Source organism: Rhinopithecus roxellana, chromosome 10 (assembly GCF_007565055.1).
Source record: "Rhinopithecus roxellana isolate Shanxi Qingling chromosome 10, ASM756505v1, whole genome shotgun sequence".
Lineage (NCBI taxonomy): Eukaryota > Metazoa > Chordata > Mammalia > Primates > Cercopithecidae > Rhinopithecus > Rhinopithecus roxellana.
The window spans coordinates 61,600,621-61,616,219 of NC_044558.1; the positions used below are offsets into that span (position 1 = coordinate 61,600,621).

The 15,599-nt window shown below is 39.5% G+C and overlaps 1 protein-coding gene across 9 annotated transcripts in view; it reads right to left on the reverse strand.

Annotated features, from left to right (window-relative positions):
• Positions 1–15,599, reverse strand: part of SPATS2 (spermatogenesis associated serine rich 2) — a 167,630-nt gene that overhangs the window by 12,470 nt on the left and 139,561 nt on the right. For all 9 annotated transcript variants that reach the window (XM_030939259.1, XM_030939266.1, XM_030939261.1 and 6 more), the window contains 2 exons: positions 14,802–14,937; positions 1,017–1,075 (listed from right to left, as the gene is read on the reverse strand). In XM_030939259.1, coding sequence (XP_030795119.1) covers positions 1,017–1,075; positions 14,802–14,937 — 195 coding nt within the window. The remainder of the gene's footprint in view (positions 1–1,016; positions 1,076–14,801; positions 14,938–15,599) is intronic.

Genomic DNA, 15,599 nt, shown 5'->3' on the forward strand with positions numbered 1-15,599 from the left:
AAATGTCAAATTAGAAACTCAAAATATATTGCTCAATGTAAACGAAATCTCACCTCTGAAAAACAGTGGAAGGCGTCTCTGCTACATTCTCAAATTTTCAAGTTAAAATGGACCCAAACTGAAGTCATTTCAGTGCTTCAAAGCTGCATCCTCTGGCCCGTGACCACACACACAAGTGATTTAACTGTGAGTCATGATCTCAACCTAGCCCAGCATTTCTATTCTTATCAGTTTGAGGGTGGGTTAAAATCAACAACTTTCCTAATAATAAATCTGCCATTTAATGCAGGAAGATAAAACCTGCCACCGAAATGCCCCAAATCAATGGCATTGTACAAGTTGCAGTTGGTATTCCCTTTTCTTCGTGTAGCTGTGCATGTTTAACCTAACACTTAACAGAAATGATCAAAAAATAGATATCTGTTTTTTCTGTACAAAACTCCACAAATCACCAAAGTTAGATTTCATTCCTCCAGAATCTATTTTAGTAAGCTTTCAAGAAACCCAGTATCTTGAACCCTCAGTTCACTACTTTTCCCCTACCATTGATAACAGACACTAAGTGAAGACTGTTCTATAAACTGAGAAAACAAAGAAAGTTCTGAGATAGGTAATGATAGGAACATATACATTCAATCGTAGGCAACCTAATGAAGTCTTCTCTGATTATGCTAAAGGTTTTTTTCTGACTAGAAAAAATCCCAGTGGAATTGCTTAAACACTGGAGGAAGAAACAAAATAAAATAAAAACCTGGTGGCAGATACCATGATGTAGTCTTTTATACATTGAACTCTGCATTCAAAATATTAAGATCTGGAAATATTTTTAAAACAGGCTCTTTAAAGTTATTTCACCTGAAAGGATTCATATGCCAGTACAGTGCAACTACTTAAGATTATTTAAATATACAAACTCTTATTATGGTATTTATATGGAGCTTTTGTTATGAGGGTTGGGAAGTAGGTACCTACTATTTATGAAGGTAATAGTTTTAATTAAAGATCAATCATCTTACTTGCTTCAGCTTTCACTTTGTCCATTTCAGCAAGCAACGCCACTTCTCGATCCATTAAACTAGGAAAAGATGACAAAGGAATAAAAGGTTTGATGAGAAACTCAAATACAAAATTAGCACATTATTAATAGTAGAGAAAGACCGGTGAGTTTGCTAAAAGCATACTAAAAAATAATACTGTATGGACCACATAAAAATTCTGATGTCTTACTCTCAACAAAGAATATTTTAAGATTTTCCCAAAAATAAAATAAATAGACCCAATTCCCTTTTATATTGCAAAATTGGTACATTGCAGTACACCAATCGCTAGAAGTCTAAGAGTTGAGAACCAGCAGATGGCAGTAGCAAGCTATAAAACACATTTTTTAGCAAGCTGTGCTAAAGCAAAAGTCCATGTGGAAATTACTTACTTAATGTATGTACTCACATACTTTTATATTTATATTTTGGTCTATAAAATTTGATGGCTTTGCATGTAATTAATGTTTACCAAGCAATATCCCCATTAGGGCACAGTAAATTTATCCATGATTAGGACTTGTATATCTTCAACACCAGGTCCACTTACATTTTAGTACTTAGAATGCAAAGTAGTCAAAAGATAAGACATATAGTGTGCTAGTTTCTGAGAAACATATAACAATAATGAGGAAGGATGGAATTACAGATTTCTGGTAGGCTTTTTACAGAAAAAGAACATTAAATAGTCAATTAGAATTTTTTCCACTGCAAATGTAAATGGTTTATAGGCACAAAAAGCTTTTCCGTGTCGTTATAAAAGAGCCCACAGCCTTCAATGTATAAGGAGACAGCAGGTTACCCTAAGTATTCAACCTCTGGATGCAAATAATTTTCCTTACCATATCGGTTTTGCTTTGTGGTGGCAAAAAGAAAAAAATCTAGAATTTTAATGCCTGCACAAACATGGAATATTCCAACTTTCTTCAAATTTGGAGTTCATTCTGCTTTCTCCTTTTGAAGGAGAATATAACTACAGGGTAAATAAAAGTTCCACTCTTGTTTCTGGTTGTAATCATACACACACATACTCTCTTTCTCTCTCTGTCACTCTCTAATTCAATTTAGCTCAATACATAGTTATGTTAGCACAAAGTAGTTAATGTTGAGACTATGGTGTGAGATGTACAAAAATGTCTAAGGCAGGGTCATTTCCTCAAGGAGCAAATCTTTTATAGGGAAGTGCCAGAAAACATAGGTTTGATAATCGTTATGCATGATGTTAATAAACAGACTTGTAACTAAACAAATTTGGTTGGCATATTAATCCAAAAGCATCAAACTGGAGAGAAGATACAATTATTGTGGGGTAGCAATACTTTGCTAAGAAAGCATTTCCCAAACCTTGGCAATATTTTGCTCCAAGAACTCTAGCAGCATTGGAATACCTAAAAGACAAAACAAAAGCACAACTGAGACAGGAGCTGCCAGGCCTACAGTTTGACATTACCTCTCTTCTGTTGCCAAATCACCTTAAGATGCAGACACTGTGTCCATCAGATGACAAATCCTTTGTCTCTAACAAAGCTTGTAAAATATTTATTAAAAGACTACAGCAAACAAGTAAGCCTTTTGCAGCTTACAATCTTTATTATGAGAAGTAGAATGTCAGATGACACTTTTAGCAAGCTCTGCATCAATACAATCAGACTTTTTTATGGCAATTTGTGCTAGTACATTGTGACGGCATTTTTTTTTTCCCTGTGAGAATTACTGGTGTTCATTTAAATAACTTTGTTTCTTGATTAACTCAGTGGTGATCACAAGAAATTCATAGGACAGTGCATGGACAACCATATAACCTCTCCATTAAAAAAATACTAGCTTAGGCCGGGCGCGGTGGCTCAAGCCTGTAATCCCAGCACTTTGGGAGGCCGAGACGGGCGGATCATGAGGTCAGGAGATGGAGACCATCCTGGCTAACACGGTGAAACCCCGTCTCTACTCAAAAATACAAAAACTAGCCGGGCGAGGTGGCGGGCGCCTGTAGTCCCAGCTACTCGGGAGGCTGAGGCAGGAGAATGGCATGAACCTGGGAGGCGGAGCTTGCAGTGAGCGGAGATCCGGCCACTGCACTCCAGCCTGGGCGACAGAGTGAGACTCCGTCTCAAAAAAAAAAAAAAAAAAAATACTAGCTTATAATATATCCATCTACCATGTACCCACAAAAATTAAAATTAAAATACATATATTAGCTTATGTTTTCAAGCCAAAAAAAAAATGAAAAGCAGTAAGAACTTGTTTCTTTGTCATGTTGCCATCTATTGATAACACCTAGTGAAAGGTCCTGTGATGTCAGCCCAGCGTTAAACAAAAGAATCTACTAGTTAACTGATGCCGATATGTTTCTCAGAGAAAAGGATGATCAGCGTTTATAATTTTACATTAAAATTTTCACACCTTTAAAATATAAAAACGAATAAATGTCAAAATTTAATAGTAAATTTCTTATTAAAAGCACATCAAACAAGTAAATTATATAATGGGATTATGGTTGTATAGAAGAATGACCTAGTTTTAGGTTATTTATGCTAAAGCATTTAGGGGTGACATATCATCTACATCTGCAACTTCCAAGTGGTTCCACCAAAATATTACATACACACACAGCAAATACACTGCCATTGTACCATCCTTTCAACTTTTCTATATATCTGAAAGTTTTCATAATGAAAAGTTAGTGAAATGTTGGCATCACAAAGTAAATGGAGAAGGTGGGAAGAGTTCAAAGTGAAAAGTAGGTTAGGTATAAGGATAACAACATAGGCATTTTTTACAATTAAAAACAATAATCTATTGTAACATAACTTTTAACACAGAAACTTAAGCTAAAGTTTTCCATCTGTTTCTGAGCTAAACAATGGTCCCAGTATGTATCTGTGGCCAAGAGGTTCAAAAGTACCTGTGGTGTGAGCTAATGGTTTTTAGATGCCAGAACGGCAAGCAATGAGTCCTCCCAGAGAGTGATGAAAGGCTCATTCAGACTCTCTATTACCTTGCTCACTCCAATACCTCAGAGTACTAAGCTTCTCTCAAGGCTTTCTTGAATGGAAATATGCCATAATAAGCACCAAGCATCTGGTAGACTGGATTCTAAAATTGCTAATGAAATTCAGCTAAATATTGCTGGGACCCTATTTGGAAAAACATTAGTTCTTATTAAGCCTGGGCCTTATTCAGTGTTGAGAATTTCCACATCCTTTCCTCAATCATGAAAGACAGATTTGGATGACTGCTCCCTGTTAGTAAAGAAAAAGACTGGTAACTAAATGTTCTGTATTTCCTTCCTTTCTTTTTGGGACTTCCTTACCATGTTCACATTTGCTTGACTTATTCTTTTTTTTTTTTTTGAGACGGAGTCTTGCTCTGCCGCCCAGGCTGGAGTGCAGTGGCCGGCTCTCAGCTCACTGCAAGCTGCGCCTCCCGGGTTCCCGCCATTCTCCTGTCTCAGCCTCCCGAGTAGCTGGGACTACAGGCGCCCGCCTCGTCGCCCGGCTAGTTTTTTGTATTTTTTTAGTAGAGACGGGGTTTCACCGTATTAGCCAGGATGGTCTCGATCTCCTGACCTCATGATCCGCCCGTCTCGGCCTCCCAAAGTGCTGGGATTACAGGCTTGAGCCACCGCGCCCGGCCTGCTTGACTTATTCTAAAGCTGTGGGGTTTTTTTTGTTTTTTGTTTTGAGATGGAGTCTCGCTCTGGAGTGCAATAGCATGATCTCAGCTCATGGCAACCTCCGCTTCCTGGGTTCAAGCAATTCTCCTGCCTCAGCCTCCTGAGTAGCTGGGACTATGGGCACATGGCACTATGCCCAGCTAATTTTTATATTTTTAGTAGACATGGGGTTTTGGTATGTTGCCAGGTTGGTCTCAAACTCCTGGCTTCAAGTGATCTGCTGGCCTGGGATTACAGGCATGAGCCACAGCATCCAGTCAATTTATTTTAAAGTTTTTGCATAATTTAGTTGCTCAGAATAGTTGTTACTGAAGTATCAGCATTCACATCGCTAACACATATTATGTCCATCATTTGAAGCAAGTCTTCTAATTAATATACAGATATCTAACATGCAGTTAGAGATCCTAGCTCTTGCCTTCAATAATTCATTGGTACCAAAAAACTGATTATTATTTGTTTATGACTGTTGCATTGGAAAAATAATATTAAAGTGGAAACGCAACTCTGACAATTCCACGGGTCAATTATTTCAAGGGATAATACTTGAAACCATTCAATAATATTGTCAGAAAACATTTGTACTCAATTTTATTTGCTCAAAACCTAGAATCTTTTTTTTTTTTTTTTTTTGAGACAGGGTCTCACTGTCGCCCAGACTGGAGTACAGTGGCACCATCAAGACTCACTGCCAACCTCCGCCTCCTTGCTCAAGCCATCTTCCTGCCTTAGCCCTCGAAGTAGTGGGACTACAGGCACAAGCTACCATGCCCAGCTAATTTCTGTATTTTTTGTAGAGATGGGGGTTTCACCATGTTGCCCAGGCTGGTCTCGAACTCCTGACCTCAAGCGATCCATCCACATCAGCCTCCCAAAGTGCTAGGATTACAGGCGTGAGCCGCTGTACCTGGACTTTTTTTTTTTTTTTTTTTTTTTTAAAGATAGGGTCTTGCTCTGCTGCTCAGGCTGGAATGCAGTGGTGTAATCATAGCTGACTGCATCCTTGACCACCTGGGCTCAAGCAATCCTTCTGCTCAGCCTGAGTAGCTGGAGTTAAAGGTGTGTGCTACCACACTTGGCTAATTAAAAAAAAAAAAATTGTAGAGACAGGGGTCTCACTATGTTGTCCAGGCTGGTCTTGAACTCCTGATTTCAAGTGATTCTCTCGCCCTGGCCTCCCAAAGTGCTGGGATTATAGGTATGAGTCACTATGTATGGCCTTAAAACCTATTCATTCTAATTCTACTAACCAAGCAAAAATTCAAGCAAAGCCAATGCAGACACCTTTTTTTCTTTGAAGACGGTTTCCTCTTTCCATATAAAATAGCCAAAAAAGAGAATTGCCAGTAGTATTTATTTTTCCTTCCTTTCTTTTTTTTTTTTTTTGTTTTTTTGAGTCTCGCTCTGTCTCCCAGGCTGGAGTGCAGTGATGTGATCTCAGCTCACTGCAACCTCCACCTCCAGGGTTCAAGCGATTCTGGTGCCTCAGTCTCCTGAGAAGCTGGGATTACAGGTGTGCACCAGTCATGCCTGGCTAATTTTTGTATTTTTAGTAGAGACAGGTTTCATCATGTTGTCCAGGCTGGTCTCGAACTCCTGACCTCAAGCAATCCACCCACCTCAGCCTCCCCAAGAGGCCAGGAGCAGTGGCTCACATCTATAATCACAGCACTTTGGGAGGCTGAGGCTGGCAGATCACTTGAGGCTGGGAGTTCGAGAATAGGCTGGCCAGTATGATGAAATCGTCTCTTTATTAAAAGTACAAAAATGTGGCACATGCCTGTAATCCCAGCTGCTTGGGAGACTGAGGCAGGAGAATCGCTTGAACCCAGGAGGCAGGGGTTGCAGTGAGCTGAGATCATGCCACTGCACTCCAACCTCGGTGACAGAGTGAGACTCTGTCTCAAAAAAAAAAAAAAAAGTTAGAATGTGAACATAAGCCACGGTTCTCATGTGACAAGCTTTCAATGGAATAATCTTTCTTTCTGTTCTTTTCCAATGGTCAAAAGCACCTTAGTTATAAGGTAATCCAGGAGATCATGTGACTCGATGATATTTTATAATCTGTGTAAGGAAAAAGAACCAGTAACAATCTGTATTGCTAAGGAGTATGTTGTTCAAGTTTTTTTTTTTTTTTTTTTTTTAATTTTTAGATAAAGTCTCACTCTGTCGCCCAGGCCAGAGTGCAGTGGCATGATCTCGGCTCACTGCAACCTCTGTGTCCTGGATTCAAGCAATTCTCCTATCTCAGCCTCCCAAGTAGCTGGGACTACAGGCACATGCCACCACACCCAGCTAATTTTTGTATTTTTAGTAGAGACAGGGTTTCACCTTGCTGGTCAGGCTGGTCTCAAACTCCTGACCTTAGGTGATCCACCCACCTTGGCCTCCCAAAGTGCTGAGATTACAGGCGTGAGCCACCGTGCCCGGTCTCAAGTTTTCAGTTGGTTAAAAAAAAAAAAAAAAAAATGGCTGAGCCAGGGCTAGGCACAGTGGCTCATGCCTGCTATCCCAGCACTTGGGGAGGTCGAGGTGGGAGGATCACTTGAGCCCAGGAGGTTGAGATCAGACTGGGTAATATAGTGGGATCTTGTCTCTCCAAAAACATAAAAATTAAAACAAAATGAGATCAAAATGGCTCGAGTGTTAAGCCCCCTTAGTGAGTGGCTGACCAGATCCTCATTTGAAACTGATTTTGGCTGGGTACGGTGGCTCATGTCTGTAATCCCAGTACTTTGGGAGGCCAGGCAGGCGAATCACCCGAGGTCAGGAGTTCGAGACCAGCCTGGCCAACATGGTGAAACCCCGTCTCTACTAAAAATACAAAAATTAGCCAGGTGTAGTGGCACATGCCTGTAATCCCAGCTACTCGGGAGGCTGAGGCAGGAGAATCGCTTGATCCCAGGAGGCAGAGGTAGCAGTGAATAGACACTGGGCCACTACATTCCGGCCTGGGAGACAGAATGAGACTCAGTCTCCAAAAAAAAAAAAAAAGAAAGAAAGAAACTGGAATTATGACACCAATGTCTAAAAGTTCCAGAAACCAGAAAAAGGTGAAAACATGTGGAGTAGGAAGGTAAACACTGCAGAATAAAGCAAACAGGAATACCTGTTAAGACACAGAAAACAAAAGAATGGTGTAGTAGAAAAGTATCTTTGGGTAAAATATTTTTGTGCATATCTTTCTCACTTATAACATGAGCGTAATACCTCAACTGATAATGTTATATAGATTAGAAGCACTGTACATAAAAGTTTCTGACATACAATAAAAGCTCAGTAAGTGAGTTCAGTAAATAGCGGCAGCAATTATTATTTTAATTCCTGTATTCATGTTGATTTCTCAATTTCAGCAGAATATCTCTTTAGTAAAATGCACTTGTATTAACTGGTAAATCATTATACCTTCCAGATTCCTTGTACAGAAATTATTAAATAAACATGTACATACACTAACACAGTGTAAGCAGTCATGAAGTGATGAATCAAACTAATTTTAAGTGAAAAGTACACATTGAAATTACACTCCCACTACGATCACAACTATTCAAGAATATGTATGAATATACATAAAGAACACAAGGGAACGCAGAAAATAAAAATTACGTATGTGTTAAGGTGGTAGAATTTTCAGTTTTACTTATATTTAATAAAACAATTATAATTATGGGCAATACAGTAAAAATAAGAGGGAATAATGAAATCTTTAAAAAAAAGGAAAAACAAAATTCAGATCCTTCCATCAAATGCTCTCATTATACCTCAGCCTCTGACTTCATCCCTTGCTACTTTCACTATTGCCCCATAGCAACAGCTAGACTGCATGTGGTCCCTATGTATCCCTTCTATGTCCCTGCTCATATCTCCGAAATGCAGTGTTCCACCCCAACCTTTCTGCCAGTGTAAATACCATGCTTTTTATATGGCTTGACAATGATTCATTTCCCCCAAGAAATATTTTCTAATTAACCCCACCTTTAATCTTAAAACCTTTCCCACTACTATGATCTGACCTGAAGAATAACTAGAATCACAAGGCACTACAAGTTGTGACTTAAGAGTAATAGTGATTTGGACCTTCTGAATCACAAAATCAAAAGAACATTGGATATTCAGATGGAGCATTCATATAGTTTGACTTTATTGAACTTAAAAAATACTTTCATAGGCTCAGCCTAAATCCTGGTCCTGCTCATTCTAACCTGTTTCGTAATGACTACGTTCCTTAGTCCCTAAATTCTACTACATTGGGGGTTTCTCTGTTACACAGCCTTTAAGCTGAAGAGGAAATAATACAGATGCTCCTCGGCTTACAATGGGGTTATGTCCCAATAAACCCACTGTAAATTGAAATTTTTTTTTTTTTTTTTTTTTTTTTTTTTTTTTTTTTTTTTTTTTAAGAGACAGGGTCTTGCTCTGTCACCCAGGGTGGGAGTACAGTGGCATGATCATGGCCCACTGCAGCCTCCACTTCCTGGGCTCAAGCGATCCTCTTGAGTAGCTGGACTATGGGCACATGTCATTGTGCCCAGCTAATTTTGTTACCTTATGTAGAGACAGGATCTCATTATGTTGCCTAGGCTGGTCTTGAACTCCTGGATTCAAGTAATCCTCCTGCCTTGGCCTCTGATATGGTTTGGCTGTGTCCCCACCCAAATCTCACCTTCAATTGTAATAATCTCCAAATGTCAAGGGTGGGGCCAAGTGAAGATAACTGAATCACAGGGGTGGTTTCCCCTATTCTGTTCTTGTGGTAGTAAGTCTCAAAAGATCTGATGGTTTTATAAATGAGAGTTCCCCTGCACAAGCTCTCTTGGCTGCCGCCATATAAGACGTGACTTTGCTCTTCCTCTGCCTTCAGCCGAGATCGTGAGGCCTTCCCAGCCAGGTGTAACTGTGAGTCAATTAAACCTCTTTCCTTGATAAATTACCCAGTATCGAGTATGTCTTTATTAGCAGCATGAGAACAGACGAATACAACCTCCTAAAGTGCTGGGATTACAGGCATGTGCAAATTGAAAATATCTTAAGCTGGTAATGCATTTAATATACCTAACCTACTGAACATCAAAGCTTAGCCTAGCCTACCTTAAACATGCTCAGAACATTTATATTAGCCTGCAGTTGGGCAAAGTCATCTAACACAACACCTATTTTATAATGAAGTGTTGAATATCTGATGTAATTTATTAAACACTACGCTGAAAGTGAAAAACAAAATGGTTGTATGGGTATACAAAGCACGCTTTCTACTGAATGTGTATCACTTTCACACCATCATAAAGTCAGAAAATTGTTAAGCTGAACCATCATAAGTAGGGGACTGTCTGTAATATGATATGTATCAACAGTCTCTAGCCTTGCCAAGTTTTAGTGGGAGAAGTGAGCCATCAATGAGGTATGAAATGAAAATCATAGGTTAATGAGTCTGAATATATACATTCAAATATTGGATCTGAAACTTAAGTTAGGCAAATTGCTTAACCTAAGACATACATTTATTTTCGGTAAAACAGAATTAACAATACCTACTTTGTGGAAAAGAAATCAGGATTAAAAAAATCCAATAATATAACTGAACATGTTCAGTAAAATATTCTTCATATGTTATTACAGGTTGAGCATTTCTAATCCAAAAATCCAAAATGCTTCAAAATCTGTACTTTTTTGAGCACTGACATGACACTATAAGAAAATACTCACTGGAGCAGTTTGGATTTTGAATTTTTAGATTAGGGATGCTCAACTAGTTTCTACAGACATTCCAAAATCTGAAAAAAATAAAAATAAAAAACCGAAAACTTTTCTGGTCCTAAGCATTTCAGATAAGGGATACTCAACCTGTAATTATTTTCACAGATGGTTAAATTTTAAATTAAAAAAATCAAGAACCATGGCATCAAGTACTAGTAGAAACAAGACATCAATGTACTAAGCTTCAAAAACCAAAGAATGATTTAGAACTACAGTGCTATGTACATCTTTGATAATACATATTGCATTAGCACATTCCTTTATTTCTACACATTTTAGATATTTTTGGAGATAATATTTTGGAGGTAGTTTGGTTCATAAAATGATTCCTAAGTTTTCAGCATCTATATGTGGCCTTTAAATGTAGGGACTTAAAAGCCTTTGGTAAGACTAAGCTTAACATTAAAAAAAAAAAAAAAAAAAAAAAAGCTCTAGGCTGGACAAGGTGGCTCCCACCTGTAATCCCAGCACTTTGGGAGGCTGAAGCAGGAGAATGCTTGAGCCCAGGAGCTCAAAACCAGCCTGGGCAATGTGGCAAAACCCCATCTCTACAGAAGATACAAAAATTAGCTGGGCATGTTTGCACCCGCCTTGTAGTCCCAGCTACTCAAGAGGCTGAGGTGGGAGGATCCCTTGAGCCTGGGGAGGTCGAGGCTGTAGTGAGATGTGATGGTGCTACTACACTCCAGTATAGGCGACAGAGACCCTGTCTTAAAAAAAAAAAAAAAAAGAAAAGAAAAGAAAGAAAGAAAAGAAACGCCGAAACGCCAATAAAAGGACATAACTTTTCTAAGATCAATGAGGAATCAGGAAAAATTTCAAAATCTTAACCATAAACCTATATGACTTTATATGATGTATAATCTCAAATTTCTTGACAATCTTTTTCTCTTACCCAGTTCTCCTTTTAAAAAATATCTTTTGACTTTCATAAAATTGAAACTTTTTTTTTTTTTTTTTTGAGACGGAGTCTCGCTCTGTTGCCCAGGCTGGAGTGCAGTGGCGCGATCTCCACTCACTGCAAGCTCTGCCTCCCAGGTTCACGCCATTCTCCTGCCTCAGCCTCCTGAGTAGCTGGGACTACAGTCACCCACCACCATGCCCAGCTAGTTTTTTGTATTTTTTTAGTAGAGACGGTGTTTCACCGTGTTAGCCAGGATGGTCTCGATCTCCTGACCTCGTGATCCACCCATCTCAGCCTCCCAAAGTGCTGGGATTACAGGCTTGAGCCACCGCGCCCGGCTAAATTGAAACTTTTTATTTAAAAGAGAAGCTGAGTGTATATCCTGTTGGCATTTTTCATCAACACATTATATAACAATCTTCCAAAAGAGTTTATACATTCTAGCTTCATGTTCCACTCCATATCGTACCTCCTTAAGATCCTTAAACTTAAGTCAACTAACAGCTCCAACAATGAAAAGCAGACAAATATTATTAATTAACAAGAAAAGTAAACTTGGGTCTAGAGATGATTCTTGCTAAGTCACCAATAACAAGAAATTTTAAGTTTTATACATTAGAAAGCTTCTGAGTTTACCTTTCTATAGGTGTGTCAGTTTTTATTCGGCATCAAAGTGAAAGGAGTTATCTGTATAATTTCCCTAGTGCCCTGTCAGGGGTAATGTACTTTTACTGCTGCAAATCTGTTAGAACTCGTTGCTTTTCTTTTATGCTATAACCAACACAGAAATGGCTTTCTAGGTGACACCTAACTCCAAGCTCTGCTTTGGTGCCAAATGGAGTTAGTCACTTGCCAACTATGTCTTGAAGTAGTGGCTACAAGGAACATTGAGATAAGGTGGTTTATAAACTCAATCAACCAGAGCAAAGGGCTTTATACTAGCAGGAAAGGGCAGGTAATGTCTTTCCTCAAGTTAAATTGACCTGGTTGTTACGTCAGCTAATCAGTCCTAAATACACAGTTCCCAGGTAGGAAACCATTTCATTTGTCATTTATTGAAGGAGGCTCCTCCTGGCTGGGTTCCAAGTCAGCAGGAACTCACAAATCTCTCTCCTGGAACTGTGTTTCCTGGTTTAAGCTTGTTCTGAATGGAATCAGATCCTGTGACTAAGTAATCAGTAAGCTGAACAATCATGGAGACCAGAGGCTTATCAAAGCAAAGTTGTGATGACCTACTACACTCAGCTCTTTTTTTCTTCTTTTCTTTTTGAGATAAGAGTCTCGCCCTATCGCCCAGGCTGGAGTGCAATGGTGCGATCTCAGCTCATTGCAACCTCCACCTCCTGGGTTCTAATGATTCTCCTGCTTCAGCCTCCTGAGTAGCTGGGATTACAGGTGCATGCCACCACACCTGGCTAATTTTTGAATGTTTAGTAGAGATAGGGTTTCACCATGTTGGCCAGGTTGGTCTCGAACTCCTGACCTTGTGATCCGCCTGCCTTGGCCTCCTAAAGTGTTGGGATTCAGGCGTGAGCCATCGTGCCCAGCCAGCTCTTTATTTTCTAAACAAGCCAACAATTATCTTACATGACAAGAATGCAGTGCAAAGGGCATGGTGCTTCCTCCTAGAGGTTCAGAAAGGGGAAAAATCAGTTACCTAGAAGAATTTCCAGAAGTTTGACCTTAATTTAAGGAGAGTTTGGAGAAATGGTGGGATTTAGATAAATACAGAGGAACAGAAGAGCATTATCAGGCTGGGAAAGTGGCATTAATTAGTAGATGGAAGAGGAAATGTGAATGTTAAGTTTTGAGACAATGAGTAATCTGGCAGGAGCAAAATATGTGTCAAAAAAGAAGACAGCCAGGCACAGTGGCTCATGGCTGTAATCCCAGCACTTAGGGAGGCTGAGACAAGAGGATTGCTTGAGCCCAGGAATTGGAGACTAGCCTGGGCAATATGGCGAAACCCCATCTCTACAAAAAATTCAAAAACTAGCCAGGTGTGATGGTACATGCTTGTAGTCCCAGCTACTTGGGAGGCTGATGGGATGGCTTGAGCCCAGGAGGTGGAGGTTGCAGTGAGCCATGATTGTGCCACTGCACTCCAGCCTGGGTGACAGAGTCAGACCCTGTCTCAAACAAAGAAAAACAGAAGACATGACATTAAATTCCTAGCCATAAAACCTGAAAAGTCAAACTTAGCGTTCAGGACAAGGCATGGGTAGACTACTAGATGAGTTATCTAGCCCCAAAGTAAGTTTTGGTTCTGATGATTTAACTTTTTGGAGGCATTATTTCATTTGAAAACACTTATTAATATATTTTAAGAAATGAATATTCTAGGCCAGGCATGGTGGCTCATGCCTATAATCCCAACACTTTGGGAGGCCAAAGCCAGTGGATCACCTGAGGTCAGGAGTTCGAGACCAGCCTGGCCAATGTGGCAAACCCCATCTCTATTAAAAATACAAAAATTAGCCGGGCATGGTGGCGCACAGCTGTAATCCCAGCTACTCGGGAGGCTGACACATAAGAATCACTTGAACCTGGGAGACAGAGGTTTCAGTGAGCTGAGACTATACCACTGTACTAGAGCCTGGCCAACAGACTGAGACTCTACCTCAAAAACAAAATTAAAAAAAGGTGAATATTCTATAGAACACAGTTTGAAAAACATGAAATAAAAAACAAATCAATAATTAATAAAAGGAAGGCCGGGTGCAGTGGCTCACACCTGTAATCCTAGCACTTTGGGAGGCCAAGGCAGGCAGATCACTTGAGCCCAGAGTTCAAGATTGGCCTGGGCAACAGAGTGAGACCACATCTCTACAAAATATTTTAAAATTAAAAAAAGAGCCAGGTGTGGTAGCACATGCCTGTAGTACCAGCTACTTGGGAGGCTAAGATGAGAGGATTGCTGGAGCCCAGAAAGCTGAGGCTACAGTGAGATGTGATTGTGCCATAGCATTCCAGCCTGGGTGACAGAGCAAGACCCTGTCTCAAAAAATAATAATAATTAATAAAAAGGCACTTTATTGGAGTGGCATACATTAAAGAGGATGGAAGAAGGTAGGAAAGCAAAGACAGATTTTTTCTACTTTATAATTTTGTTCAAAAACATCATGTCATTTGTTATAGGACCTTGGTTTAAAAGGAGACTTTAGAGTACATGATCTACTCTATAATTATGTGTCCCTTTCCAAACAATATTAAACTCTGGCTCATTTCTAGAGCATTGTGAGTTATCTGTACTATTCTCACACTGTGACCAAGAGAAACAGAACAATGCAGAAGGCTAAATATACCACAGGATTTATAAGTCTCTCTCATATGTAGTTAGTCATGAATGAAAGAACTTGGGGAATGGTTGACCATCTTTGTATTTATATATGATCATTTTTATGCTACTGATACCAAATGCAGCTTAACTTACCAGCTCTCCAATTCAGCAAAGGCTTGTTTCATTTTCTTAATGGAAGCATCCATCTCTTCTTTAACTACAACTCGATACCGTGCAAGAGACACTGTGCAGCGCTGGAGGTCTTTCACAGATTTTTCAATATTGGAACCTTGGGGAAAGAAACCCAAAGATTTAAAAAAAAGAATAATAATATAGGTAACTTGAAAGTTGTATCTGAACACCTAAGCCAAATGTCACGTAGACTAAGAATCTTTCCTAAATAACCACCCTCCCCAATGAGAAAAACATGTTTTTATAGATTTTTGGGAAAAAAAGGATCCTGGTCAAGATGGAATAGTAAGAATTGGATTTGTCCTTCTATCTTAAACAACTAAAAACATACAAAGACAAAATATATGAAACAATGGTTTTCAGACAATGTGTAACAGGTAGTACTTTTCCCCTGAGACAACAGAAACAAATGAAGTGAGGCCTATGATTGCTCCAACTTACTGCCTCAATAGTTTCTAGGCTACAATGCAGGGAGGAGAAATCCTAAACTGAGCCTGGTGGACTCCCTGAATTGAAGGGACGAAGTTGGGAATTTGGAGAGGTCAAGATGGCTGAAATTCTAGGGCAGAGTACTGGTGAGGAAAGAGCTACACACATGAGAGAGCTGCACGGAGATGCACAGAGGATTCTGAATGCGGATCAGTCTATGAGGATAAAGAAACTACCCAAGACTAGAAAGAGAACAGGCAAAAAAAAAAAAAAAAAAAAAAAATACTAGGCAGAACAATCCCGAGAGCTCACCAGGCCAGGGACAGTTTG